Source organism: Canis lupus, chromosome 35, assembly GCF_011100685.1.
Source record: "Canis lupus familiaris isolate Mischka breed German Shepherd chromosome 35, alternate assembly UU_Cfam_GSD_1.0, whole genome shotgun sequence".
NCBI classification, from domain to species: Eukaryota; Metazoa; Chordata; class Mammalia; order Carnivora; family Canidae; genus Canis; species Canis lupus.
Genome location: NC_049256.1, coordinates 12034639 through 12062043, shown reverse-complemented (window position 1 = coordinate 12062043; position 27405 = coordinate 12034639). Strand labels below are relative to the sequence as shown.

General features: G+C 40.5%; 1 protein-coding gene across 1 annotated transcript in view; it reads left to right on the top strand.

The window, feature by feature from the left end:
• Positions 1-6175: 6175 nt before the first annotated feature.
• ELOVL2 (ELOVL fatty acid elongase 2) overlaps positions 6176-27405 on the top strand; it is a 62366-nt gene continuing 41136 nt past the window's right edge. Inside the window, exon 1 of the mRNA XM_038584170.1 lies at positions 6176-6270. Within this exon, the coding sequence (XP_038440098.1) occupies positions 6268-6270 (3 nt within the window). The 5' untranslated portion in view covers positions 6176-6267. The remainder of the gene's footprint in view (positions 6271-27405) is intronic.

The window sequence follows — 27405 nt, the reverse complement described above, 5'->3', positions numbered from 1 at the left end:
CTCTCAATGTGTCTCATGAATAAATAAATAAAATCTTAAAAAAAAGTTAGCTACATTAATTTGGTTCATGCCTTCAGCTTTCTAAAGATGTGGCTTAATGCAGGAGTGCACAGAGGCTTTTCAAATAAGACTACAAAAATGACAAGTTTCCATTAGAAAATTCTTCTCTTAATTAGGCTTTTGATAGATACTAGGTATCAGTGAGTCAAGATAACATTATTAGACAAACAGAGTGTAGTTGTGTCCCAGAAGACCACCCCACCACCACAGCTTGACTGTAGTAGGAGTTGCTGCTTTGTTTTAAAGCTAATAGTTTATTTCTTCAGCTCTACTCACTTGCAGAAAGTAGTCAAGAGTTAAGAGTTGCTATTACCTTCATTCCATGAAAACTTTATTAGAAGTCCTTTGGAGGTCTCTGAGTTTATTGAGAATAATCTCAGAGATTCTCCTTTGGTCTCTAGTATTTCATGTTTTACATTTGGACTTGCTTCTGGTAGAAAAAAGGATCTTTGTCTCATTAAAGTATGAGAGGTTTTTTTTTTTTTTTTTTTTCTATTTGTTTTTTTCTTTTTCCTGAACTAAAGCCTACTGACCTGTTAACTCAGCCAGTTCCAAGGGATATCAGTTTGTTTTAAACTATTTGTTTAAGGAATTTTAAATATTTGTTTAAGGAATTCAAAAGGTGGTCAGATCTTTCTGTTTATTCCTATGCTCTGAGTAGTAGTATGAGAGCATTCTAATGTCCCAGGAGATAGTCTGGCTACTGAATACACTTTAGTCTGGATGATAAAATTATGTATAGTCAATGATAGAAGTTCTTTTAACAAGGTCCAAAGCTATGCAGTACTTGCTAGAGAGTTTGGAGGTGAGGGCAAGGGTTAGGGGAGCAGAATGTGTCCTTCATGTGGTAAAAGAGGCCATCTTCCAGGTATAGGGTCCTTAATGACTACTTTGTATCAAAGTTATGAATATAGTGAATTTGGTTCACTAGAGATGATATAAATTAATGCACCAGGAGTTCTAGCTATTGGTGCATTGTCTTTTAAAGCTGTGGATCTTAATGTAAAAGAAGAACAGGGCACAAATTCAACTGGATGGATCGCCATGCTTCATTCAATTTCACTGTGGGGAGGATGATCAGCACAGGAACAAATGAAGTATGTATCTTTTTGAGGATAAAAAACAGAAATGCAAAAGAGGTCAATTTTACCTATTTCATTGGTAAAATTTCTGGGCCACGCACTTGCTAACTTTATCTCATGCTTTAACATATGTAAGTTTCCTGGATGTAAATTCCTAGTTCATTGAATCGCAGCTATTATTAGAGCTCAACAGACCCCATGGGCATTAGTTTAGGTGGGTTTCTTCGCTGCTTGTACAATGTTTAGGACCCCCATCAGAAATGGGGAGATAACGCCAGAACCTATGAAACCCCAACTCCTAATGCAGCTGTCATGCTTAATACATGATAACTGGAACTATGTCTCCCATTGTTTTGGTAAACATTTCAGTTGCTGGTATGGGGCAGGCCTTGACAAAGTGAAGACTACATTTTTTTTCATGATATTGCTTATATAAATGATATCATTTGCTCGAGAACTGCATTTCCATTAGCTAATAATAATAATATTTCTCAAAGGTCTTTGGAGCTAATGAAATTCCCATTAGGATGTCACAGAAACCCCCCTGGCAAGCAGTAATAAAAAAGGGGAGGTAGGTCTGTATTAAATAGTAATTGAATGCTTACCATGTGACAGAAGCTAAAAAGACAGTTGAAATGATCATTTTAAGGCAAATTCTGATATAAGCTGAAGTATTTGTAGAACTAATCACAAATTACCTTTAACGAAACTAGTTACAATGCTGACGAATTATAATCAAGATTACTGTCAAGGGGTGTCTGGGTGGCTCAGTTGTTTAAGCATCAGACCCTTCATTTCGGCTCACGTCATGATCTCAGGGTTCTGAGATTGAGCCCCACATCGAATTCCACCCTGGGTGTGGAGTCTGCTTAGGATTTTCACTCTCCCTCTGTCCCTCTCCTCCTAAAATACAGCTTTTGTCATATGTACTTTTCTATTCAACTAATTTAGTGATAAAACCAAATAATATGCAAAAAATTCTTCATGACTCATTCTCCTGAGTTCTGACCTCTTCCCTTGGAAAGGACCAATCACAGTAGAGTCTTCTGTTAATTTTTTTCCTTTTCAGAGCCTAGATAAATAAAGAAATCTTTGAAAGTCATTCTAGTTAAGATAGAACATGGTATATTTAAAAAAGGAAATTGGGTAACAACAGTTGTGGTGGCCTTGTTGACACTGGCAGCTAGCCTAAGTATTTCCAAATGCTATTTATTCATGTTTAAATTTTGAATTTTTACATTGGTAGTGAACCAGCTCTTCATTTAAAAAATTTGTGTTTTTCCCATATAAATAGCACCATAGGTAACCAAAGAACACATGTAGGGGCAAATTTTTGGAAGCATTCTAGCTAATAAATGAAGAAGGAATGACATAGCTAGGATGTCACAATTTTGCAACTCTTAATGAATCACTGGATGTGGGCATTGAGCATCACCCAACACTTAAGCATCACAGGGAGAGTGACAATTGGATGTCATGTGCATCCTGATGGAAACACACACAGCCACCTCTGAATTTTCTTGTCAACAACTTCAATCCAATCAAGCCTCTGGAACTAGTTATAGTTATCAGTTTACAAAAACTCAGAGCTTAGAAGCACATGCTAACCTATACCCTGGAGGTGTGGTCAACAAAATCCAGACTGTGGGAAATGCTACAATACAAATTACAAGAAAATGAAAAGAGATGGGACACCTGGGTGGCCACCTGGGGGGTTGAGCGTCTGCCTTCAGCTCAGGTCATGTTCCTGGAGTCCTTGGATCGAGCCCCACATCAGGCTCCTCGCAGGGAGCCTACTTCTCCCTCTCCTATGTCTCTGCCTTGCTTTGTGTGTCTTTCATGAATAAAATCTTTTAAAAAGGGATACATGCTGTAAAAAAAAAAAAAAAGGAAAATGAAAAGAGATGGAGGGTAGAGATTAAAGAGACATAAAAGATATAGCAACCAATTGCAATGTTAAAAAAAGACAACCTTTGGAAATTTGTATACTCAATGTCCATAATTAATGCTGTTAATAACTTCTTGTTAATGTTTAAGATATTACAATGGTTTTGTGATTTGGGTTTTTTTGTTTGTTTGTTTAGGTAGGCTCCATGCCCAACTCTTGATCCTGAGATCAAGACCTGAGCTGAGATCAAGAGTCAGACACTAAACTGACTGAGCCACCCAGATGCCCCTTATGTGTGTTTTTAAAAAGATTTCTTCTCTAGTGATATATGCTGACAAATTTACAAACTATTATAACTGTGATTTGCCTCAAAATAATGGAAAAAAACACTACAGTATAATAGAACAGAGAAGAGAGAAGTAGGTAGTGGTATAGATGAAACAAGATTGGTCATGAGTAGATAATTTTTAAAGACGGGTGATGGATGCTTTAGAGTTCATTCATCTGTCTACTTTGGTAGAATCTGTCTAGAATTTTCCATAATTACAAAAAATTCAAATTGCATGAAGTTCATACTTCATCTGTTTTTTTTTTTTTTTTTTTAGTTTTATTTATTTATTCATGAGAGACACAGGCAGAGGGACAAGGCTCCATGTAGGGAGGCCGACATGCGACTCCATCCCAGGTCTCCAGGATCAGGCCTTGGGCTGAAGGTGGCGCTAAACCACTGAACCACCAGGGCTGCCCTCATCTGCTCTTTCAAACCACAGAAAGTGAGTTTCTCTGCCGAGTTTATAAGGATTCTTTAAAGATTGGATTATTCAAAACAGCATGGTGTCCTAGAAAGAATCCAACAGGCTTCAGGTTGCATCCTGGCTTCCCCTCTTTCCAACCGCCTGACCATGTGACCCTGGGCACAATATTTGCCTTCTTTGGGCCTCAGGTACCTCATCTGTGCAATGCAGCTAGTCGGGAATGAGCTACCATTCTAAGTCATTCAGCATGGTTTATGTTAGATACCCAGGAGTTACCTGCAAATACCACATTTGAGCTAAAAGAATGAGGAGCTTATAAGCTGAGGCTGTCTTCTATAACTTCTGAATTAACCTTAGGATCCCTTCCATCTGTTTCCCAGATGTCAAAGAAGTTGCTCAGGTTGCAACGATGCACGTGGTTGAAATCTGGGTCAAGTAAGAGGCTTCTAGCATCCGAACCTCATTTAGCTCCTTCGTCTCTATTCCCTCTAGGAAGCTTGTTCATCAATACAGCGGTGAAGTAAAACAACTATTTCAGGATACAGGTGTTTCACCTTAAGTTCATTCCTATGTATTTTATTCCTTTTGGTACAACTGTAAATGGGATTTTGTTGAATGAACAATGTGAATGAATGAATGGAACCGACATCAAATTGTATACTTGGTTTCGACCTTATGGACACGTTTTATAAAAATATGTCAGCATTTAATACAATATCACTTTCTGGTTTCCAAGGGCATTAGATCAATAACAAGATCAATAATTTGTACTTTTGCACCAGGCATTTCTCTAGTGCTTTATTCATATTAATTTAATCCTAACAGCCATAGATAATGTGTCATGCTTATCACCATTTATAGATCAAGAAACTGAAGCACAGAGAATTAGATAACTGAGCCAGTATCACATAGCCAGTATGTGGCAGGGCTGACTCTTGAGCCCACTCACGGATGGTGAGATTTTAAGAGATTTGCTTAATATACCTACCTACCTGTTCATGGTCTAAAGCTATCCACTCCGTTTTTTGTTTGTTTGTTTTTTGCTATCCGCTCCTTATAAGCAAATATGTAACTGATTTTTAACACTCCAGCTACTGGAAACTCTAAATACTAGGTGGTTATGTGACAATTAAGTGTTAGCCCTGACATCTATGGTTATTCACTCTACTACTTCACAGAACTGCAAATACATCCTTAATATTTACGGTTCAGATTGCTAAAGCATATGTTGCCGGTATCTCTGTGTACGTCCAGATGCGGTGCTCCTGACTCTCAAGAAACATTTGCTTGCATTTCAGTTGATCACATCAGCCACACAAAAAGGCAAGCAGAGGGACACCTGGGGGGCTCAGTGGTTGTGCGTGATCCTGGAGACCCGGGATCGGGTCCCGCATCGGGCTCCCTGCAAGGAGCCTGCTTCTCCCTCTGCCTGTGTCTCTGCCTCTCTCTCTCTAGGTATCTCATGAATAAAAAATTAAAAAAAAAAAAAAAGGATCTGAGATCCCATACTTTCTGTTCACGATTAAGTGCCAATGTAACCACTGGGGGCATTAGCTAAGAAGTCCCTGGAGTGAGACCTTCCGCAGGCAGCGTCGGGTGAGACGCGAGTCAGACGCGGGGCTCACACTGACCCGCTCCCCGCCTTCTGCCGTCAGAACCCGACTGGCCCCGGGACCTAAGACGCGCACGTCCCACAAACCCGCTCCGGCACTAGCCCTTCCCGCTTAAAGGCCGCGGAGCCACCAGGAGGAGGAGCGGCGCCCGGACCCTCCACGGCCCCGAGCCTCCCCGGCCCCCTGACCCTCCCCGGCCCTCCACGGCCCCGACTCCCCACGGGCCCCGACCCTCCCCGGCCCCCTGACCCCCCACGACCCTCCACGGCCCCCGACTCCCCACGGGCCCCGACCCTCCCCGGCCCCGACCCTTCCACGGGCTCCGACCCTCCCCGGCCCCCTTGACCCTCCACGGCCCCCCACGGCCCCCGACCCCCCACGGGCCCCGACCCCTCCACGGCCCCGACCCTCCAGGGCCCCCGACCCTCCCCCCCTCCCCTGGCCGCCGCCGGGTCCCCGGGGCAGAGCGCACCGAGGCGGGCGGGCCGCGCGGGGCTCTGCGATCGTTGGGCCGAGGCGCGCGCCGGACGCAGGCTGGGCCTGCAAATCCTAGCCAGGCCGGCAGGGGGCGCCCCGCTCGCCCCGCCCGCCCCGCCCCTCGCGCCGCGACCGACCGGCCGCCGGGGAGGGAGGGAGGGGAGGGAGGGGAGGGAGGGGAGGGGGGAGCGCGGGCGCCCGAAACGGCCCTGGCGGTGGGAGCGCCGCGCGGGAGGCGCGCGGCCCGAGGGGGCGGGGGCGGCGGGCGGCGGGCGGGCGGGCGTGCGCGCGCCGGGCGTGGGCGTGGGTAAGAAGAGCGGGCGCGGCGGGAGCGGGGCACACGGACGGCGGCTACCCTGGACAGCGCATCCCGGCCGCCGGCGCCGCGGATCATGGTGAGTGCCCGCCCCGCCGCCCCGCCGCCCCGCCCCGCCGCCCCCTTCCTCTCCTCCGCCGACGCGCGGGGCGGGCAGGGGCCGGGCGGGGGCGCGGGGGCCGCGGGTTCGACCGCTGGAACCCGCGGCGCTCGGCGGGCCCGGGGCGGCCGCGGGCTCGGGGCTGGGTCCGGCCCCCCTCCGGCTCGCGGCCCGCGGCCCGCCCGGCGCCCGGGGTGCCCGACGCCCCCTTCCCCGCCCCCGCCCGGCCTGCCCCGGGACCTCGGGGGCTTCGTCCGCTAACGGCTGACCCGGTGCCTGCGGCCCGGGGGCGTGTCCCGGCCCGGCTGGGTCTGCCCGGGGCAGTCGGGAGGCTCCGCGGGTGCCGGGGGGGGGGGGGGGTCGGGGGGGTCGGTCCTCTTCCCGACGGTCGCTCGCCGGCTGCCCGGGCCCGGACCCTGTGCTCGCGCCGCCCCCCGCCCCCCCGCCCCCCGGGACCCCGGACCCCGGACCCCGGGAAGAGAAGGTGATGGGGTCTCCGCGTGGCTCTAATCTCCGCGCGCTCCCCGCTCCCGCTCCCCTGCCGCCCGGCAGCCCCACTGCGCGCTCCGCCCTCCCGGGCACCGCCGTCCCCCCGGTGGTACTTGCAGCCGGCTCCATCTCGAATTTCAGTCTTTTTTTTTTTTTCTACTCCACCCACCCCAGTTCCTACTTGCTTCATTCACCCTCCTTGCTCCTTTTTTTTTTTTTTTTCCTTCATTTTTGGCTTTTATTATTTGACGTGCTTTTTTTTTTTAAGATCTTATTTTCATTTATTTTAAAGATTGTATTTATTCATGAGAGGCACAGAGAGACAGAGAGAGAGAGAGAGAGAGAGAGAGAGAGAGAGGCAGAGGGAGAAGCAGGCTCCATGCAGGGAGCCCGAGGTGGGACTCGATCCTGGGACTCCAGGACCAGGCCCTGGGCTGAAGGTGATGCTATACTGCTGAGCCACCCGGGCTGCCCATGATTTTATTTATGTATTCATCTCTCTCTCTCTCTCTCTCTCTCTCTCTCTCACGCACACACACGCACACAGGCAGAGGGAGAAGCAGGCTCCATGCCGGGAGCCCGATGTGGGACTCGATCCCAGGACCCCTGGATCACCCCCTGAGCCAAAGGCAGGCGCTAAACCGCTGCGCCACCCAGGGATCCCTGGACATACTCTTTTGTTTAAATTCTTGTTTACTGAACGTGTGCCCCCCCCTCCCCCCGCCGGAATGTAAATGCCAGCATAGAGATTCTTGGTGAGCTGCTCTGTTTCTAGTACCTGCGACAGCGCCTGGCACATAGCATGTGCTCCGTAAATGAGAAAATTCACCCCGAACACCAGCATCCGGAATGCTGATGTACAAAGGGGAAGCGGCTGTGCACCTGCAAGGATTCTCTATCCAGTTGGCAGCTACAGGGATGAGAGTCTCCAGCCAAGTTTGAGAGGAGGAATGCTCTTGGAAAGGAGGGACTCGTGTGGTGACCCTTAGTGACAAAAGTGTAGCTGGGCGTCTCTTAATGCTGGAGTCTGTCACTTCATGCTCTTGACACCTTTGCACACGGAGGGATAACGCGTTTTTAGGGCTAACTGGCTCTCTCCTTGGAGGCCTGAACCTTTGTTACAAAATATTACGAATTGTAATGAGTAAGGAAACAAGTCCAAGGATATCCCCTTAATTGGATGGAAGAGTCATGGGAATTAATCTACAAGAGCCAAAATAAGGGGCTAGCGCCTATTAGCTCTACCCTGTACTTGTGATACTACCTTTTTAGAAAAGTGTTTTTCAGAAACTGTGGGTTTTCAGAGGAGATATTTTTATGCATTTGTCCATATACAAGTTACTTAAAAAAAAAAAAAAATGATGCCGGCAGTGGGAAGGCTTCTGGGGCTTAAATTCAAAAATAAGCTAGTGGGTCAGTTTCAGAAGGACAGTGCTTTGGCTCCAAATCCAACATGAAAAGTTGCTCGCGATGTCTGCTAATTAGTCTTATTCCAAAGCATATTATTTTTTTTTCCCCCTCAAGTTCCCTTTTGTTTTCCCATCTCTGTGATGTAAATGTATAGCAATCCTTTGTGTTTTCAGCCTGGGGACATGTGTTTTTATAATCTGAGCCAGACTGCGTAGTAAAATTGTCTTGAAAATGAGTTTAGCAGTTCTGTGATTGCTGCCTTGGCCAGATAGGTAGTAAAGATGAAAGATGGAAAGGAAAGAATGATAAATTTGTCTTTGAAACTAAATCCAGCCACCAAACCTAAGTGAAAGACCCCTCATTCTTTTGATCCCAATTTATATTTATAGGGGATTTTATGTTATGATTCCAGTCAAAATATCAAGTCATTTTTTCTTCTACTCCTCAAAGCATAGCCTTTTTCAAGGAGTATAAATCCCCTTTTAAGGTATCCAGCTGGGGATACTTAATTCTTGTTCTTTCAACAAAAGGTTGCAATTTCATCCAGCTCCCTTGAAACCATTTTTTTTTTAATTGAAGTTTAATTGAACCCTTCAAAATATTTGAATCAGTTTGGGAGGTTCAGGTGCTCTCATAGTCTGAAAGAGGGTGTTTAAAATTTAAGTGGCTCCATATCATGTTTGTTATATTCAGAACTCAGGGCCCTTCGGTGGAGGGTTGTGCCCAGGATCATCTTCAGCAGCCTACCGTCTAACTTGAAAGTTTTGGATTTTTTCGGAGTGGATTAAAAGGCAAGACCTTGCACCAGTAAACTCTAAACTCAACACAGTGAAAATATGCCAAATAGCTCAGCAGAATTCTGAAGTTACAAATTTACACATTTGTATCTTAATCAAACTAGGACATCACTGTTACTTCCCTGACTCTGACAGTGGACCATTCTAGTAAATTGTTAGTTTAAATATAACCATTTAACGATTTAAGAGTTGCAGAGGGTAAATTGTTCTGGAATTGTTGATGTGGCAGTTTAGACTTTGAGATCTGGAGGGAGTCACGGATTTGAACTCCAACACCAAGATTTAACTGTGTGACCTTGGGCAGGTTAACTTCTTTAGAACATTTTTTTTTTCTATAAAAGAAGACCATGGTATCATTTCATAACGTTGGGAGGAACGAAGAAGATAATGAACCAGATGTGGCTAGTATAGCTCTTTGAGCATTCAGTGAATATTATCTTTTATAATGACGTGTGTTGTTGCTCCCATACCTGGCTATTTCTAGTTGAAATGTGTCAGAATAATATCTGTAACTCTCTCCTGGTTCTCATCCCCTTATGTGATCCTGAAATGTATCTAGGATTGCTCTATATCAGCACTGTCTAGTAGAAATACACAAATTGCATCTGTAATTTTTTTTTGCATCTGTAATTTAAAATTTTCTTGTAATCATAGTAAGAGACAGGTGAAATTAATTTTAATAATAGACTTTATTTAACCCAATTCATGCAGATATTATTTCAACATGAAATAAGTGTAACAAAATTAGATATACTTTTTTTTCCCCCATATGAAGTCTTCAAAATCTGGTGTGTTTTATACTGACAGCACGTGCAGTTCAGGTGAGCCACGATTTCAAGTGCTCGGTAGCTACCTGTGGGGCCGAGTTGCCCCAGGTGATACTCATCTTCCAAATTTACCTCTTCTCTGCTGGCCCCTTCCCACTCGTGAGAACCTCACTGCCACCTAAAACCTGGTGTTACCAAAAGTCAGCTACTCACCTTTCAGACTGTCCTCTGTCTTCCCTTTGGCTGTTAGTAATTCCACCGGCTTTCGAGTCTACGGTGTCTGAAATCGGATTCTTACTCGCCTTTTTCTTTTATATTGTTTATTGTGTAACAGTCTCTCTTGTTGAAAGTCTCTTTACATCTTCTCTCTTCTCCAGCCCCCTCTCCGTTATTCTTGCCTTTCTTACAGATTTCCTCCTTTGTGGTTTCTTAGTTTTTTTTTTTTTCTTTTTTTACCTTTTCACTTGAAGCTCATTATGTTTTCAAGGCCAGAGTCTTCATTTTCCTCTAGTAGCTTAAAACTTGGGGGTGGGTTGCGGTGGGGGTGCGAGGAGCTCTGATCCTACTGTGTTTCCAAGGCCCCCCTCCCTGCACTTCCCTTCCTTCTGTGCCTCCTGCCTCTAGAGAAAGGTAGTCCTCTACCTGCCAAGTCCCTGGGCTCCACGTTCTCACCATTCTCTCACAGCTCCTTTGTATACTAAGTTATACGTGCTTTCTATTTCATACCTTATTCCTATGTTTCACACCTTTATCAAATATCCAAAGAAATAGGATTCCTTTGACTGACAATTTGATGTTGAAATGACCCACCCAAGGAAAGAAGCACAGATAAAGGAAGGAAAAAAATAAACCATGGGAAGGGAAAATGAAATTATCCTTTGAGCTTTAACTACTTTTCAAGAACTGTCAGTGCACCTGATTAGTAATAACAGCAACAACCACAACTATGTGACCCCTTACTCAGGGCTTTATAGGAAACAGCACACTTGCCTCTCACCTGATGAACAAAGGCACAAAACAACAGAAAGGTGCTAGACTGAGAGTTAAGAAATCTAGTATCTTTCTAGTCTGGCTTTTTTTTTTTAAATAAAGATTTTATTTATTTATTCATGAGAGACACAGAGAGAGAGGCAGAGACAGAGGGAGAAGCAGGCTCCTATTCAGGGAGCATGATGTGGGGGCTCTATCCCAAGTCTCCAGGATCAGGCCCTGGGCTGAAGGCGGTGCTAAACCTCTGAGCCACCCGGGCTGCTCTAGTCTGGCTTTTTTTTATTGCCTAGCTCCATTCCCTAAATCACATAACTCTTGAGACACTATTTACTCATCTGCAAAATGGGGTATTCTCTTTTCACAAGATTGTTTTGGCAGACCGTGGAGCCTTCACACTGACTCTTCTTGCTGGCTGGCTCCCTCCCTCTGCCACTGAGCTCTATGGCTATCTTCTTAATTCCTCCTCCCCTCCTTCCTCCCCCTTCTCCCCCTGCCAACACTTGTTATTTTTTTTCCCTTTTGATCCTAGCCATTCTGGCAGGTGTAAGATATCTCAGTGTGGTTTTCATTTGTATTTCTCTGATGATTAGTGATGTTGAGCATATTTTTATATGTCTTTATGTCTTGTTTGGAAAATTTTCTCTTCGGGTCCTCTACCCATTTTTTAATCCTGTCATCTGGGGTTTCTTGGTGTTGAATTGTATGAGTTATTTATATATTTTGGAAATGAACCCTTTATTAGATACCTCATTTGCAATCATTTGCATCATTCCATTCAGTAGGTTGCTTTTTTGTTGTGTTGTTTTCTTTGCTGTGGAGAAGCTTTTTATTTTGATGTAGTCCCAATAGTGTAATTTTTTTTTTTTTTTTGCCTTTGTTTCCCCTGCCTGAGGAGACAGATCTAGAAAAATATCACTAAGGCCAACAAAGAAATTACTGCCTGTCTTCTAGGATTTTTATGGTTTCATGTCTCACATTTAGGTCTTTAATCTATTTTTGAGTTTTTTTTGTGTATGATGTGAGAAGGTGATTCAGTTTCCTTCTTTTGCATGTAGCTGTCAAGTTTTCCCAGCATCATCAATGAGAAGACTATTTCTTTTCCTGTTGTATATTCTTGCTTCCTTTTTCCTAGATTAATTAACCTATAGAAGCATGAGTTCATTATCCTGGGCTCTCTATCCTGTACCATTGATTATGTGCCTGTTTTTGTGCCAGTACCATACTCTTTTGAGTTCTGTGGCTTTGTAGTAAGTATATTTTGAAATCAGATTGTGATGCCTCCAGCTTTGTTCTTCTTCAGATTGCTTTGGCCATGCAGGGTCTTCTTTCTGTGGTTCCATACTAACATTAAGATTAGTTATTCTGAGATGTGTGAAAAATGCTGACTCGATGGTGACTGCATTGAATCTGTATATTCCTTTGGGTAGTATGGACATTTTTAACAATATTATTGTCCCAGTCTATGAGCATGGTATATTTTTTCATTTGTTTATGGTGTCTTCAATTTCTTTTATCGGTGTTTTATAGTTTTCAGAGTATAGGTCTTTCACTTCCTTGGTAAGGTTTATTCCTAGGTATTTTATTCTTTTTGGTGCAATGACAAGTGGAATTGTTTCCTTAATTTCTCTTTCTGCTTTGTTAGTATATAGAAGTGCAACAGACTTCTGTATATTTATATTTTGCAACCGTACTGAATTCATTTACCATAATGGCATTTTGGTGAAGCCTTTAGGGTTGTCTGTATATAGTATTTTGTCATCTGCTAATAGTGAGTTTTCCTTTTCCCCTACCCATTTGGATACCATTCATCTATTTTCATTGTTTGTTTGCTGGCACTTATAGTTACTGTGTTAAATCAAAGTGGTGACAGTGGGTGTCCTTGTCTTGTTCCCGATCTTAGAGGGAAAACTTTGTTTTTCACCATTGAATATGATGTCAGCTCTGGTTTGTCATATATGGCCTTTATTATGTTGACATGTATTCCCTCTAAGCACGCATCGTTGAGCATTTTTTATCACGAGTGGATGTTAAATCTTGTCAGATTCTTCTTTCCGTTTATTGCCATTATCATACGATTATTACCTTTTGCTTCGTTAATGTGGCATATCACATTGACAGATGTGCAGGTATTGACTAAACTTGCTCCCCAGAATAAATCCCACTTGATCTTGGCATCCTTTTAATGTGTTGTTGGAATTGGCTTGCTAATATTTTGTTGAGGATTTTTGCATCTACATTCATCAGGTATATTGCCTATAGTTTTCTTTTTTTGTAGTGTCTGGTCTTGGTATCAGGGTAATGCTGACCTAGAAGGTATTTGGAAGCTTCCTTCCTCTTCTGTTTTTTGGAAGAGTTTGCGAATTGGTGTTAGCTCTTCTTTAAATGTGTGGTATACTCACCTGTGAATCCATCTGGTCCTGGGCTTTCGTTTGTTGGGAGGTTTTTGATTACTGATTGAATTTTGTTATTAGTAATTGGTCTGTTCAAATTCTCTGTTTCTTCCTGATTGACTGTTGGAAGATTGTATGTTTCTAAAAATTTATCCATTTCTTCTATGTTGTCATATAATTTTTGTTGGCAAAAATGATTTTTCTTAGTAATCTTTTATGTTCTTTGTATTTCTGTGGTGTTCGTTGTCACTTCTCTTTCATTTCTGGTGTTAGTTTTTGTGTCTTCTCTTTTTTTCTTGGAGTTTGGCTAGAGGTTTATCAATTTTGTTTATCTTTTCAAAGAACCAGTTCTTGATTTCATTAATCTTTCCTTTTTTTAAAAGAAATCTTTCATATATTCCTCAATCTTTATTATTTCCTTCTTTCTGCTGATTTTGTGCCTGGATGATCTATCCATTGTTGTAAGTGGGTGTTAAAGTCCCCTGCTGTTATTGTATTACTGTCCTTTTCAATATTTATATATTCACATGCTCCATTGTTGGGTGTATAGATATTCACAATTATTATGTCCTTTTGTTATATTGATCCCTTTATCATTATGTAATGTCATTCTTTATGCAGTCTTTGTTTGAAAGTCTGTTTTGTCGATAGCTAGTTTGGCTTTTTAAAATTATTCTTTTGCACCTCTCTTTGCATGAAATATTTTTTTCCATACCTTCACTTTCCATCTTACGTATTTTTATATCTGCAGTGGATCTATTGTAGGCAGCATGTAAACATATTGGACTTTTTTTTTTAATTTGGTCATCCTGTATCTTTTGGCACATTTAGACCATTTACATTTAAAGTAATTATTGATAGGTATGTACTCACTGCCATTTTGTTAAATGTTTTCTGGGTTTTTTTCTTTGTTCTCTGTTCCTTTTCCCCCTTGCTCTCTTTCCTTGTGGTTCATGGTTTTCTTTAATGTTATGTTTGCCTTTTTTTCTCTTTGTTTTCTATGTATTTGTTAGAGGTTTTTGTTTGTGGGTTCCATTAAGTTCATATATAACATCTATACAGCAGTTTATATATATGTGTGTATATATATTTTAAGATTTTATTTATTCATGAGAGACGACACAGAGAGCGAGAGACAGAGGGAGAAGCAGGCTCCATGCAGGAAGCCCAATGTGGGACTTGATCCTGGGACTCTGGGATCATACCCTGAGCCAAAGGCAGACTCTCAACCGCTGAGCCACCCAGACATCCCTACAGCAGTTTATATTAAGTTGATGGTCGCTTAAGTTCACACACATTCTAAGAAAACTATTTGTGCTCTTCTGTCACATTTTATGTATTAAGTTCCCTTAACAAATCTTTATGATCGATTTTGCTACTTTTGTTCTGTAACCTGCATAGTAGCTTTGTAAGTGATTGTTAAACTACATTTACTGTATGTTTGCTTTTATTCATGAAACTTTGTCCTTTCATAATTTTCTAATTCTGAAAATTTCATAATTCCAATTATGACTCTTCCTTTTAATGAAGTCCCTTTAACATTTCCTCTAAAGCCAATTTAGCAGTGGTGAACTCCTTTACCTTCTATTTGTCTGGGAAACTCTCTCTCCTATTCTGAATGATAATCTCGCTATTGTTGTTGTTTTTCCCTTTCAACGCTTTGAATATATCCTCCACTCTCTTCTGGCCTGCAGAGTTTCTGCTGAAAAATTAGCAGATAGCTTCCTGGGATTTCCCTAATTCATTTGTGATTAGTTGCTCCTCTCTTGCTGCTTTTAAAATGCTCTGCTTAGGGAATCCCTGGGTGGCTCAGCAGTTTAGCGCCTGCCTTTGGGCCAGGGCGTGATCCTGGAGTCCTGGGATCGAGTCCCACGTCAGGCTCCCGGCATGGAGCCTGCTTCTCCCTCCTCCTGTGTCTCTGCCTCTCTCTCTTTCTCTATCATAAATAAATAAATAAATCTTTAAAAAAAATGCTCTGCTTATTTGTAATCTTTAACAGTTTAGTTATTACATATCATGGTGTGGATCTCCTTGGTTCATCTTGTTTGGAGCTCTCTGCTTCTTGAACCTAGAAGTGTGTCTCCTTCTCTAGGTTAGGAAGTGTTCAGCTATTATTTCTTCAAATATAATTTCTGCCCCTTTCTCTCTTCTCCCTCTGAGACCCATATAATACAAATGTTCCTTCCCTTGGTGTTGCCCAATAGATCCCTTAACCTTTTCTCCTTTCTTTTCTTTTTCTATTCTCTTTGCTTTTTTGCTGTCCAGCTTGGGTGCTTTCTATTACATTGTCTTGTAGATTGCCAATCTGTTCTTCTGCATCCTCTAATCTATTGTTGACTCCCTCTAGTGTATTTTTTCATTTCAGTTATTGCTTAGTACTTTCTTAAATAGAGTGCTTAGGGTAGTCTAATTAAAACTAAAACCTGTCTTACCATATTCACACATGCCTGATCCCCTACACTCCTATATTTTTTTCATAGCACTTGATTTATTCATTTATATAATACTTGGTACCTTTTAATAATTATTATTTGCAGTGATTTTTCTGTGTCCCTTCATGACATGTCCTTTCATGTCCCCTTTTGTTTGCAAGCTTCATGAGGAGAGATTTTTGTTTGCTTTGCTTAGTAAAGTATCTCAAGTATCTAGACTAATGCCTAACCTATGGTAAATGCTAAACAGTTATTTGCTGATAAAGTGAAGGCCAGTTTTGCTGGTTTTCCATGCAATGCTCTTTTCTCATCAATCTCATTTACTATCCATAAAATATTAATTTGGATATGCATATCTGCTTTGCAAACATGTCCATATACAGTTCTTTTAAAGACCATTATCTCTTAATGCATTTATAATTATTTATCATAGTCGAGTTTAGGCATGTTTCAGTAATGTAGTTGTTTCATCCATGCATATATACTTGTGTAACTTTTTAGTAAATGATGATGTATATGTGTTCCTACAACTATATTTACATTTCACAATCATTATATTTGTGGAAAGGGTCAGGTTATGTCATTTTTAAGTAGTGAAACCTGTAATTTTAAGTTCTTCTTGAAATTAAAATGTGTATGCATTTCTATAATTATATTTTCTTCCAGTAATATAATTTGTAGATGGGGCCAAGGTATGTTGTTATTTTTACATAATGAAATCTACAAGTAATAACATTAAATTCTTACTGAAATTGAAAATGAATATCTTAATAGTAATATAAACAAAGCGATGCTTTATGAATTTACTGAGTAATTATTTTGATTTTTACATATATGTTGTTTTGGCTTTTAGTTATCACTTGAATACACTGCAAGTGTACTTATTTTATATTTATTAATCACTTAATGTGTGTAGAAGTGCACTGGAAAACATTTACCTCTTTTGAAGCCTTACAAAAAACTTTTGAGAGAGGCAAGTCCTGTATCAATGAACCTACTTTACAAGTGAGAAAATTGAGTGTCAAAGAATAAATAATTTATCTAAGGTCACATACTAGAGGTAGCAAAACCAGATATAAATCTTCTCCAAAAACATTACCTGTTTTATTCCATATAGACTTATCCATGAACTAGTGTAAATGTATTCTTCTCATAAAAATGTGATGAAAGCCATAGTACTCTTCTCTATTATCATAGATGAGAATGGACGAATCAAAATGACTTTCCCATGTAGTTTCTTCCCCGCAAATTGTAAGAATAGATGGATGGATAGATAGGTAAATATATATTTGTATTTATATATATAATATCTGTCTTTGCATGTTACATAGATTATATGTATGTATTTAAATATGTAAACAAATATATACAACCTAATGATCCATTTCCAATATTTGGAAAATGGAGCACGCCAGGAAAAGTGTTTGTGTTTTTTTTGTTTTGTTTTGTTTTGAGAGAGAGAGAGAATCTCAAGCAGGCCCCACACCCAGCATGTAACCCGACAGGGGGCTTGATCTCATGATCCTGAAATCATGACCTGAGCATATATTAAGAGTTAAAAGCTTAACCAGCTGAGCCACCTAGGTGCCCTGCAAAAAGTGTTATGTTGTTCATGGTCACTTACATTTAAAATATGTACATATGAAACTTAATCCACTAGTGTGATAAATGTATTTATTAGTATAATAAATAGAACACCCATCTAGCAGACAAATAATAAATTTGCAAATAAGTAAAGTGGTTTACTGTTTTCCGACAGAATGACTACAGTATTAAGACACTGATCAGAAGGGCACCTTAGTTAGGCATCTGATCTAACTCAGGTCATGATCTCAGGGTCAAGAGACTGAGCCTTGTGTGGAACTCTGCACTCAGTGGGAAGTCTAGGATTCTCTCCCTCTCCTTCTGCCCCCACCCCCACAAATAAACGAATGAATAAATAAATCTTTTAAAAAAAGACCTTGATCAGAGAGACCAATGGTAGCTTTGCACATAAACTTTTGTTTCATAATGACACTTTATCAACTGAGTTTACTTGCAACACTTAAAGACTTAAATGATTGATTTTTCCATATTGCTAAGCAATTGAATCTTTGAGTTTAACAGATATTATGACTACTTGGGGATCCTTAGTTTTTTGGCAGGGTCAAAAGTTTATCAGCTGTTACACTCAAGTTAGATTAGTTAGAGTTAGTTAGTTAGAGTGAGATTAAAAATTAACTCAAATTTCAAACCTTTAAGAAGAAAACAGAAGGTGTCCATAAAGCAAAAATAGGCCATTTTTAATTGTCCAGAAAAATTAGTTCTGATCAGCTTATTTTCTTTGCCTCTGAGAGGTCTATGCGGTGTTCTCTGACTGGTGGGAAGAGGGAACCTAGACTTTGACCTTTTCTGCCCTCATTCAGAGGCTTTCCTTAAATTGTTACAGGGAAGATTTATTCTTTTGGGCTAGCAGCTTCCTTGATTTTTGGAAATGCACATTTGGGGAATGTTTTAATGTCAGTGGTACAGTTATGCTTAAGGGGGTGGGGGTGCTTTGGGCTCTCAGGAAAATATTCAGTTGCGTTTCCTTCTAGGACAACCCAGTCAAGATTGCCCTTAGGGGTTACTTCACATCCCTTCCTCCACAGGCTAGGGATTGTTACTCCTTTGTATTCTTCAAGGTAAGCATTAGCCCCTTTCTCTTGATCATTTTTGTGCTCAAGACTCCTAAAAAGAAATGGCATGTATCACAATTTACTTTGAGATTAACTGCCTGAAGTCTGTTTCAAACTCACTAGTGCAAAGCAACCATACTAGTTTAAAAAAAAAATTTTTTTTTTAATTTAAAAGTCTATCTATCTATATCTCCAAACCTACAACACAGGTAACTTCTTTATTGAACCAAGAATGTGGTCAGGACCAGGCGGTGTTTGGTGATTGAGGAGTCAAAGTCATCACGATTGATAAGACTGAGATCAAGATTGTGTTTGTGATACCAGAGTACTCAGAAGATGAGTCAATTTAGTGATAGGAGAGAAAAAAAAAAAAAAAACAACAACAAACCAGTTGTCTGACAGGTAGTATGGATAGAAGGAGCAAGAGCTTGGGACATGTTTAAATGCATATTCTCAAACTAAATGAAGCCTGACCTACTGAATCACAATCTCTGCATGGGGGGCTTTGGAATTTGCGTGCCAGGAATCAAGTCCATAGAAATCTGGAATCCAATATTCTAGGGGTTCAGAGGAATGAACTAACAAAAATAATTAGTGTATGCTTCATGAAGAAGTTGGGATTGACACTAGATCTTGACTAGGTTGGATTTTGATGTATAGGAAAAGGAGGAATGTAGAATCAAGCAATGGTTACTTCCATTTAGGGGAAGTAACCAGGTAAGGATCCAGAAAGCAGTAACATATATTTGAGAAACACTACACTGTGAGCATCTTATGGACAAGGCCATATGTCCTTCCAGAGCCTAGCTTACATTTAGGTGCTCGGTAAATGATTTTTGAACTGTGAAGGTTGTGGACCAACAGGGGCATGTGATGGGTCAAGTTGGGTTTTTGAAGAGTCTTGAATCTGAGGCCAAGAAATTCCTTCCAGATTTTGTAAACAAAGTTTTTGAAATGGAGAGTCAAATGATGACAGTGTCAGTTAGGATGATTAACCTGGTTTCTGTAATACATGGGCTGAGAGAGCCTGGATAAGGAGGTTATAAAGGGGTTGAACTAATATGTCAGTACTCCCTTATTTTCATGTTGTCGACATTTGAAAAAGTTATTTCTTGAACCACACACTCCTGGGTTTAATTCTCTATCTCCTCTATAAAGTGTGTTATAATAACACATGATGAAGATTGGATCACATAAGATAGCCTGTTTATAAGCTCCTCATAATATACAAGGTAGCTGATGGTGGATATTCAAAACTGGTTTCTGTAACCCACAGAAACTCAGTCCTTTTCATCGTTACAAACCTAGCTTTTTCTATGTCTGCAAGAGAGAATTTCTGTTAAACTAACTTGATTAATCTACATTTACTGACATTTTAAAAATCTTCAAGTTCCTGTGACCATAGATCTTAGTTTAATTCAGAACATTTTCTGGAGAGAAGGAAAAAGTAATGAAGATTTCTTTTTTTTTTTTTTTTTTAAGATTTTATTTATTTATTCATGAGGGACACACACAGAGAGAGAGGCACAGACACAGGCGGAGGAAGAAGCAGGTTCCATGCAGGGAGCCCGACGTGGGACTCGATCCTGGTCTCCAGGATCACACCCTGGGCTGAAGGCGGCACCAAACTGCTGAGCCACCTGGGCTGCCCAGTTAATAAAGATTTCATTGTCTGATATTTAGTACCTTTTCTTCAGGCTGCAGAAGTTCTGTTAATTAGCAAAACATGAAAAACCAAGCTACATGCTAGTTTCAAAACAGTTTTTCCTGCTGAATAATTCTCACCTATCCATGCACTTGTGTTAGGAAACTGAATGTATTTTGAAAATCCTGAGAGCTTCACATAATCAGATTAAACCTTAACTGTTTGCCCAACTGCCTGCATCAAATTGCCTACATCTTGAGCTTCTTAATAGTGCTTAACCTAATGTCTTAACCCCTAAAAATTTACCCTACAAGAAAACATACCTTCCTCTCTCTGCCTTGCCCCCTGGATCATCATCATTTCAGTACTAGAACCCTAAATAGAAATTATTGGATTTGCATACTGTATTTGAAGTAATGAGGAAAGAGAAAACATATACATAATTTTTTTTCCTAGATTTCCCATGTCAGCTTGGAAGCAGTGAAAATTGATTATAAACGTCAGTGTATGGATAAAAATGAAATAAGCAGACAATATAGGACTTACTTTGCATGACCTAGGAGGAGACTGTGTTAGACTAAGATGAGGGGAAAAAAAGGGAAGACCCATCAGACACATTGAGGGCAGCAAAGAGACCAGCCTGGCTGGTAGGAGGCTGTTGCATCAAGGACTAGACCCAGCAAGGCCAGAGGAATAAAATCTCTGGGTTTCTGGTTCAAACTCCATGATGCCCTCTGGCATAAAATTCTTTCCTATTATTTCATCTTACATGGCTTGACTCCCTATCAGTTCATTTTCAAATCAAATAGGATAGCAGCTTCAGTTTCTGGCATCATCCCCAGTGGTGATAATCAAAATGTCCTTTTGATCCTGTAAACTTTTCAATTTACAGAACACTTTCAGAACATCCTCTCAGTTGAGGTTATTTAGTTAGTTGCTTTTGTATTGTCTTTATTTACTTATCACTTGTGCCCCTCACCTCACACTACAATATGAGTTCTGTAAGGGCACAGACTTTGTATGTCTGGTTTACCACTGTAATTTCAGTGCTGGGGTTGTGCCTGTGTGTAATAGACACTCAGAATACTCGTTGGATAAATGGACAGCTGTGTACAGTAGCTCTCCCTTGTTTGAGGAAACTGAGACTCCGATTCTTTTATCAGGAGTCCTACAGCTAGCAAGTGGTGGATTGGGGAATTCAGACCCTTTTTATACCTGTGTCTCTTGTCTTCTACTCTGTTGCTTATTTCATTACACCGGTTGGCTTTCCTGTGTGTGCTCCTAAAATGAGCACAACCAGTGGCTTTCCTGATACTCATGGTATTTTCAGTATGACTTATACAAACCATAAAAAGTGACAGGCTTGACCGTATCAACATTTAAAATTGAGACAGTAAAAGACACCATAGGCAAATATTTTAAAAAATCAAGCAACAGGGGTGTCTAGGTGCCTCAGTCCAACTCTTGATTTCAGCTCAGGTCATGATCAGGGTCATGAGATTGAGCCCCACGTAGGGCTCCACAGTCCCCTCCCCCATGGGGCCTGCTTGAAATTCTCTCTCTTCCTCTGCCCCTCCGCCCCCAGCTTGCACACATCTGTATGTGTGCACACCCTCTCTCTTTAAACAAAATATTTTTTAAAAGAATCAAGCAACAGACTAGGAGGTAGTATTTGCAATCTACATCAATATAGGTTGTTATATATACAAGTGACTTTTATAAATCAAACAGAAGACAAGCAATTCATTAGAAACATATGTAAGAGTTATTAAATGGCAGCTCGCTGAAGAGGAAACCTGCACAACCAGGAAACTTTGAAAGACACACCACTGCAGTAGTAGCAAGGAAATGCAAATTAAAGCCATGCCACAACCCTGAACTTGGGAATAATTTAAAAGATAGGCAGTAGCAAGTCCCATAAATTCATAAGAGCAATATGGTAGTTTTTACTAAAATCGAACATGTATTCCCCAAATAATATAGCAATTCCACAACTAGACTTCCTTTCAGAGAAATTCTCACTTATGAAACAAGGAGATTTGTACAAAGCAGCATTGTTTGTAATAGAAAACCCAGAAACAACCTAAAATTCCTTCATAAGGAAATGGATAAGTAACAATATAAAATATTCACATGATGAAATATTATATAGCAGTTACAGTGAATGTACTAGATTTACATATAATATCATGAATAGATTAAGCTACAAAAAGATAAGTGTGATATGACTTCTATATGTATCTTTAAAATGTATAAAGCAATGCTGTTTTTGTGAATATATGTATATAAATGTATAGAAACTTGGACAAAAAGGCCTAACATATTTATTAAAACAGTTACATCTGAGGAAGGAACGAGAGACAAAAGATTAGGGAGATTTACAAAGGGAATGACAACTTTATCAGTTATACTTTGTTCCGTAGTTCCAAGTACCTAGTAGGTACATTCAAGAAATATTGAATTAATTTGAAAAGATTTGAAACTGCTATGACACAATTTTCAATGTATGTGATATATTTATTTTGTTGTTCTCCACAGTTTTTGCCTTTACATTTTTTCCCAAGTTAAAAATCAGTTTGGATTTGGCATCTGCGTTATAGTGTCAGGTCAGAGATGTGTTAAGTATAGAACACGTAGGACAGATGAGTCACAAGGCAGGAGGGCCTTCTTTTGTTTTCTTAAACCCTAGTCCTTTTCTCTTGGCTGACTGAATTAAGCTTTCCGAGGTCAGACTGGTGGCATCTGTGCAGTTTTAGAGAATGAAAGGACTTACTGAACCAGGGCATGTTGGTCATTCTCAGTGTCAATTAAAGGAATAAGGATATTTTCCTATGTGCAAAAAGAGAGCGAATAGCCATATACTGACAACGATAGCAAATAAGTTGCATTCTTACTGTTTCCCAGGTTCTGAGAACTTTTCCTGCAGCCACTCATCCCCGCAGCAGCCCTGGGAGTTAGCAGCGTCATTTAGTCCTTTCCTTCATAAGCCAGTTAATCAGTAGGAAAGAAAGGAAAAGCCTGTGACCCTTATTACAACTTGGAGGCAGTTTACTCTTCTGAGGGGGAGACTTGGGACTCAAATTATCCAATCAGTCATCAGCCCATTTGTCTACACCCTTCTAGCTGAAGACTTTATCCTCAGAGAAGATTGTGCATCTTATACCTAATGTATTCAACTAACTAATGCTTGTGGAAGGAGGAAGGAAGGAAAGATCAGATGATACAGTAGGGAAGAGGAGGAGGGCAGGAAAGGAGGCTGGGAGAAGCTGGCTTCACTGAGCCTGGCTAGCCAGGAAAGGCATTGCTGTGAGATGCCTGTTGTCAATGTATGAGGGGCTCTCAAGTGAAAGAAGAAAAAAAAAAAAGCACCAGCTGTGTGGAGTTTCAGGTTGATGGGGGAACCGTTGAACAGAGAAAGATTTTTGGCTCAAAATAAGGGTTTTCTGCAAACAAAAAACATTTTAAAAACAGAATGTGCTACCTTGCGAAGTAGTGAGAAAACTTTCTCAGGAGGTTTTTCCAGGAAGATGGGTGAATTTCTATCAGAATTATCATAGAAAGTGGTTATTTCCATCTTTGGGTGGAAAGTTGAGTTAGATGTCCATGATTCTCCGAATTTATGAGCGCCAGTAAGCTGCTCATTGATTCAACTGAGGTTCAAAACATCATTCTGTATCTTTCCTATGTTTCTATCCATCAGAAGAAGTCTGGACTATGCAGGGCTCATTCGTATGGCTTTATAGTGCTGCTTTGTGATGGGAAAGGAACTAACATTACTGTAATATTTTAAAAGTTATTTTTCACAAAACAAGTGTAAGTTTAAGAAATGGAGAAGTAATCACATCAAAAATTTCAAATTTAGAAATTGGCAATAAATCCTGATATTTCTTCAATTTTTGTATGTTGCATATATATAGAACTAAAGGCTCTTTTGTAGGAGTTAAGAGTGTGGAATTACACGTGGATAATAGCACAAAGGTATACTTATTTTACTAATTTTAAAATGTAGTAGGATGCTTTGAGGCATATCCATGTTCCATGAATACTTGTCATAAAGTCTTTGTTTCTAGGTAAATGGCACTCAGCAGTCGCTAATTCAATCATAAGGGAGGGTGTTTTTTTTTCTTGTATTATGTAAATGAGGTTCAAGATGACAAAACTTATTGTTGCCAGAGTCAAGACAGACAAGAACCTGGGTTTCTTAATTCATATTCCAGTGCTTTCTGCCTCATTGTGACAATTACTGATTTGATAGTGAAGCAGTTAGGTTTACTAAGTGGCCAAATGTAGGGCATTCCCTTTGAGAGATCCTATGGAATTGGGAAAGCTCATTTTTGTTAAATAGGATTTTTAATTAACATACATAACTTTGAGTTTATCCTGCATTCTGACATTCTGCTAAGTGCACACAAGCTATTGTTACGGGTTTGGCATGAACATGTTTCATTCTAAAAGATTTAAGCTAGAGTAACCATTGCTGCCATGGAGTTAAATGGCTTTCTCTGTGAATACATTCAAGTGACTCCTATGGTAGAGAATTCTAGAGACTAAAGGAGTTAGAATTAACAGTTAGGTGAAAATCAGACTACTCACTCCAGTCCTTCAGAGGGAAGAGCTAGAGAAAGTGGCAAATCAGCATTGTAAGGTTTTCTGGAAGGAAACACTGTAAGGGTTTTTTTTTCCCCTCTGTTACCAGCTGCCACCTTCCTAAGTCTCTGGGACCTAAGAGTCTGATATTAATGAGACAATGGACATGAAGAAAATACTGATAAACAGCCTCCATTTCCCCACAATCCCTAGTCTGTCTAGAGAAACAAAGGAGGCTCTCTATTTAAGAATCCAGTTCTTGGTGGCTGTCCCAGAGATCTGCAATATAACACTTCATTCCCAAGTCAGGGATTAATATATGAGTTGGCCCGTTCCTCCTGTTACAGCCAAGAAGGATCACAAAGGATTTCCTACCACATGCTCCCCAACTATGTTGGCAGCACAGCATTGTCTGACCTTTGAGCCCAGCTTGTGACCAGCAACAGGAGTCACCTTCATTTTCAGTCTTGGGTCTATTTTAAAACTATGCAAATGAGTTGGCTAGACTTTCTCCTTTAAATGACAAAAACTTCAGAGCCTGACATCTTTAGCTTTTCTAATATGTCTGAATGCAACATATTTATTTTTACACAGTCAAGCTGGAAAACTTCCCATAAGTCTTTACTTCTCCAGTGACTAATTTTGACTCTTATTTGAGAAGCCACTGGAAGTGGTCATCAGGGGAGGTCACTAGGGAAGTGGAAGTGGAAGCCAGGCTCTCATAACTGTTCAATTCTGCTTCCACTGTATCTTCTTGAAGATGTCTGATCCGGTGTCGTCTTGGAGAAAACTTGGGACTGTTTGTCACCCACCCCTTCCCCTACCCAGAGTCACTGTCCATGCATGTTTACTGACTTTATCCTTTCCTTCTAGAGGTTGGAGGGAAAACACTGTAGCCGTACTGGTTAACATTTTGATAATGATACAGTTCTAAAAAGCTATATTTAAAAAGAAAATCTTTGAGTGCTGAAAAGCTAACACTAAGTGAAGACATCTGCCAAGAAAACATTTTAAAAATCTAAGATCGTGAAGTTAACAGTGTAATTTGTCTATGTTTCTTTTATGGAAGTCAAAGGGATAGATTGATGCACTCACTTTTTTTTTTAAGATTTTATTTATTTATTCATGAGAGACACACAGAGAGGCAGAAACCTAGGCAGAGGGAGAAGCAGGCTCCATGCAGGAAGCCTGACGTGGGACTCGATCCGGGGACTCCAGGATCATGCCCTGAGCCAAAAGCAGACGCTCAACCACTGAGCCACCCAGGCGTCCCAATGCACTCACTTTTTAAAGAAAAACTGGTTAGAGTCTCTTAAAATGGTTGTGCTTCTCTAAATCTAATCTTTATGATATACCTATAATCATTTTGAATAGGCATCTGTTCACTTTATAAAATGTTTCTTCTGCCCTATGAAGAGTTACACTGAAGATAAGCATTCGAAAGAAGACCTTGCTTGCTTGCAGTTGAACTAAGAAACTCTGGAAGAATGAACTGAGCACAGTAACCTAGCTTTTGGAGCAGAAATTACCCTGTTCACTTAGAAGCCTCCGCTTTTCAGTTTCCCTGATTCCAATCCCACCTGCCCAGCTTACTTTGAAACTATGCGTCAGTTCTAAATACTCCAGACATTTATGAAGCTAAAATACATTAATTATCACTTACTTCATAATGTGTTTTGTATTTCCAGCAGTTTCTTCAGAGTTTTTATATGGGCCAAGAATGGGAGGGCCATCTGGTGAGATGGAAGATGGGGACAGGGGTGGCAAGGGAGCTCAAAGCTTCTGTTTTGCACTTTAAGGAAAATGAGAAAACACTACAAAACACTTTCTCCTCTCCATTGGATTAAAACGATTTACCAGTAAGAAAAAGAATAGTAATGTTTTGTAAAAGTACTCATTTAGCAGGGTTCAAACAATAACTCAAGAAGGACCCAGAGAGGATTGTGTGATGCAATGCTAATAGAAAACTGGGAGTCAGAGACTTGCATTTCCATAATTTTCTTTATTTTGACACAATACCTTGGCACAGACCATGGGCTGAGCCACATGTGTAGAATTGTGATCATCTTGTCATCTGCCTCTTATCTGTAAAATAGATAATACTTGTCACCTCTCGATCTACCCCACACACCTCCCTATAGAATCATCTGTCTTCATCCATTTGCTCTGTGTTTTGGGACACCAAGTTGGGCTGATGATTGAATGTTGATGAACTACTTAAGGTGAATTAAGGTGATATCCCAGAAGATGTTTAAAATAACATGTATAAAAATAGTTTGTGAAGCTTTCTAACCATCAATAAAGGTTAAGTGGCCATCAACGCAGCCCCCCTCCCCCCCCCCCCGTTTGTTTTAAGTAACTCAGGCTGCATTTTGCCTTTTCAGTGATTTATTTTCTTCTTAGAGCTTGCCAGCTATGCTCAATTTGATTTTTCCATTATCTGAATTAAAATGCTAAGGGAAGAGTAGGTCTTAGAAAGTGTGGATCAACTGTCACTTTATGGTAATATACTGCTAAACAGCAAAATGTGTGATAAGGATTTCATTCATCAGGGAAAGAATCTAGATTGCTCAGTAAGTCCCGTAATTGGGTTGGTTCATAGGAAGATAAGAAGGAAGATACAGAACAGTCTGTAAGACTCACATATTGTCTCTTGCTCAGTATTAGTAATAAAAGAACACTATCTTTTGACTTTACGATAAAGCTACTGAAACTACAGATATTTTTAGAATATATGGAAATAAATAGAATACACAGAAATAGATATGACTATTGCTTAAAAAATTAGAAATAAAATTTGACTCCCTTTTTTCCATGAAATTATTAAAAGCTTTCCTTTGTTTTCATTTATAAGGATACCACTTATACATACAGAATAGCCAACCTGCTTCTCCTCTGGTCACTACTTGATAACCAGGGCACATTCAAACAGAATCTCCTTTCATTGCTG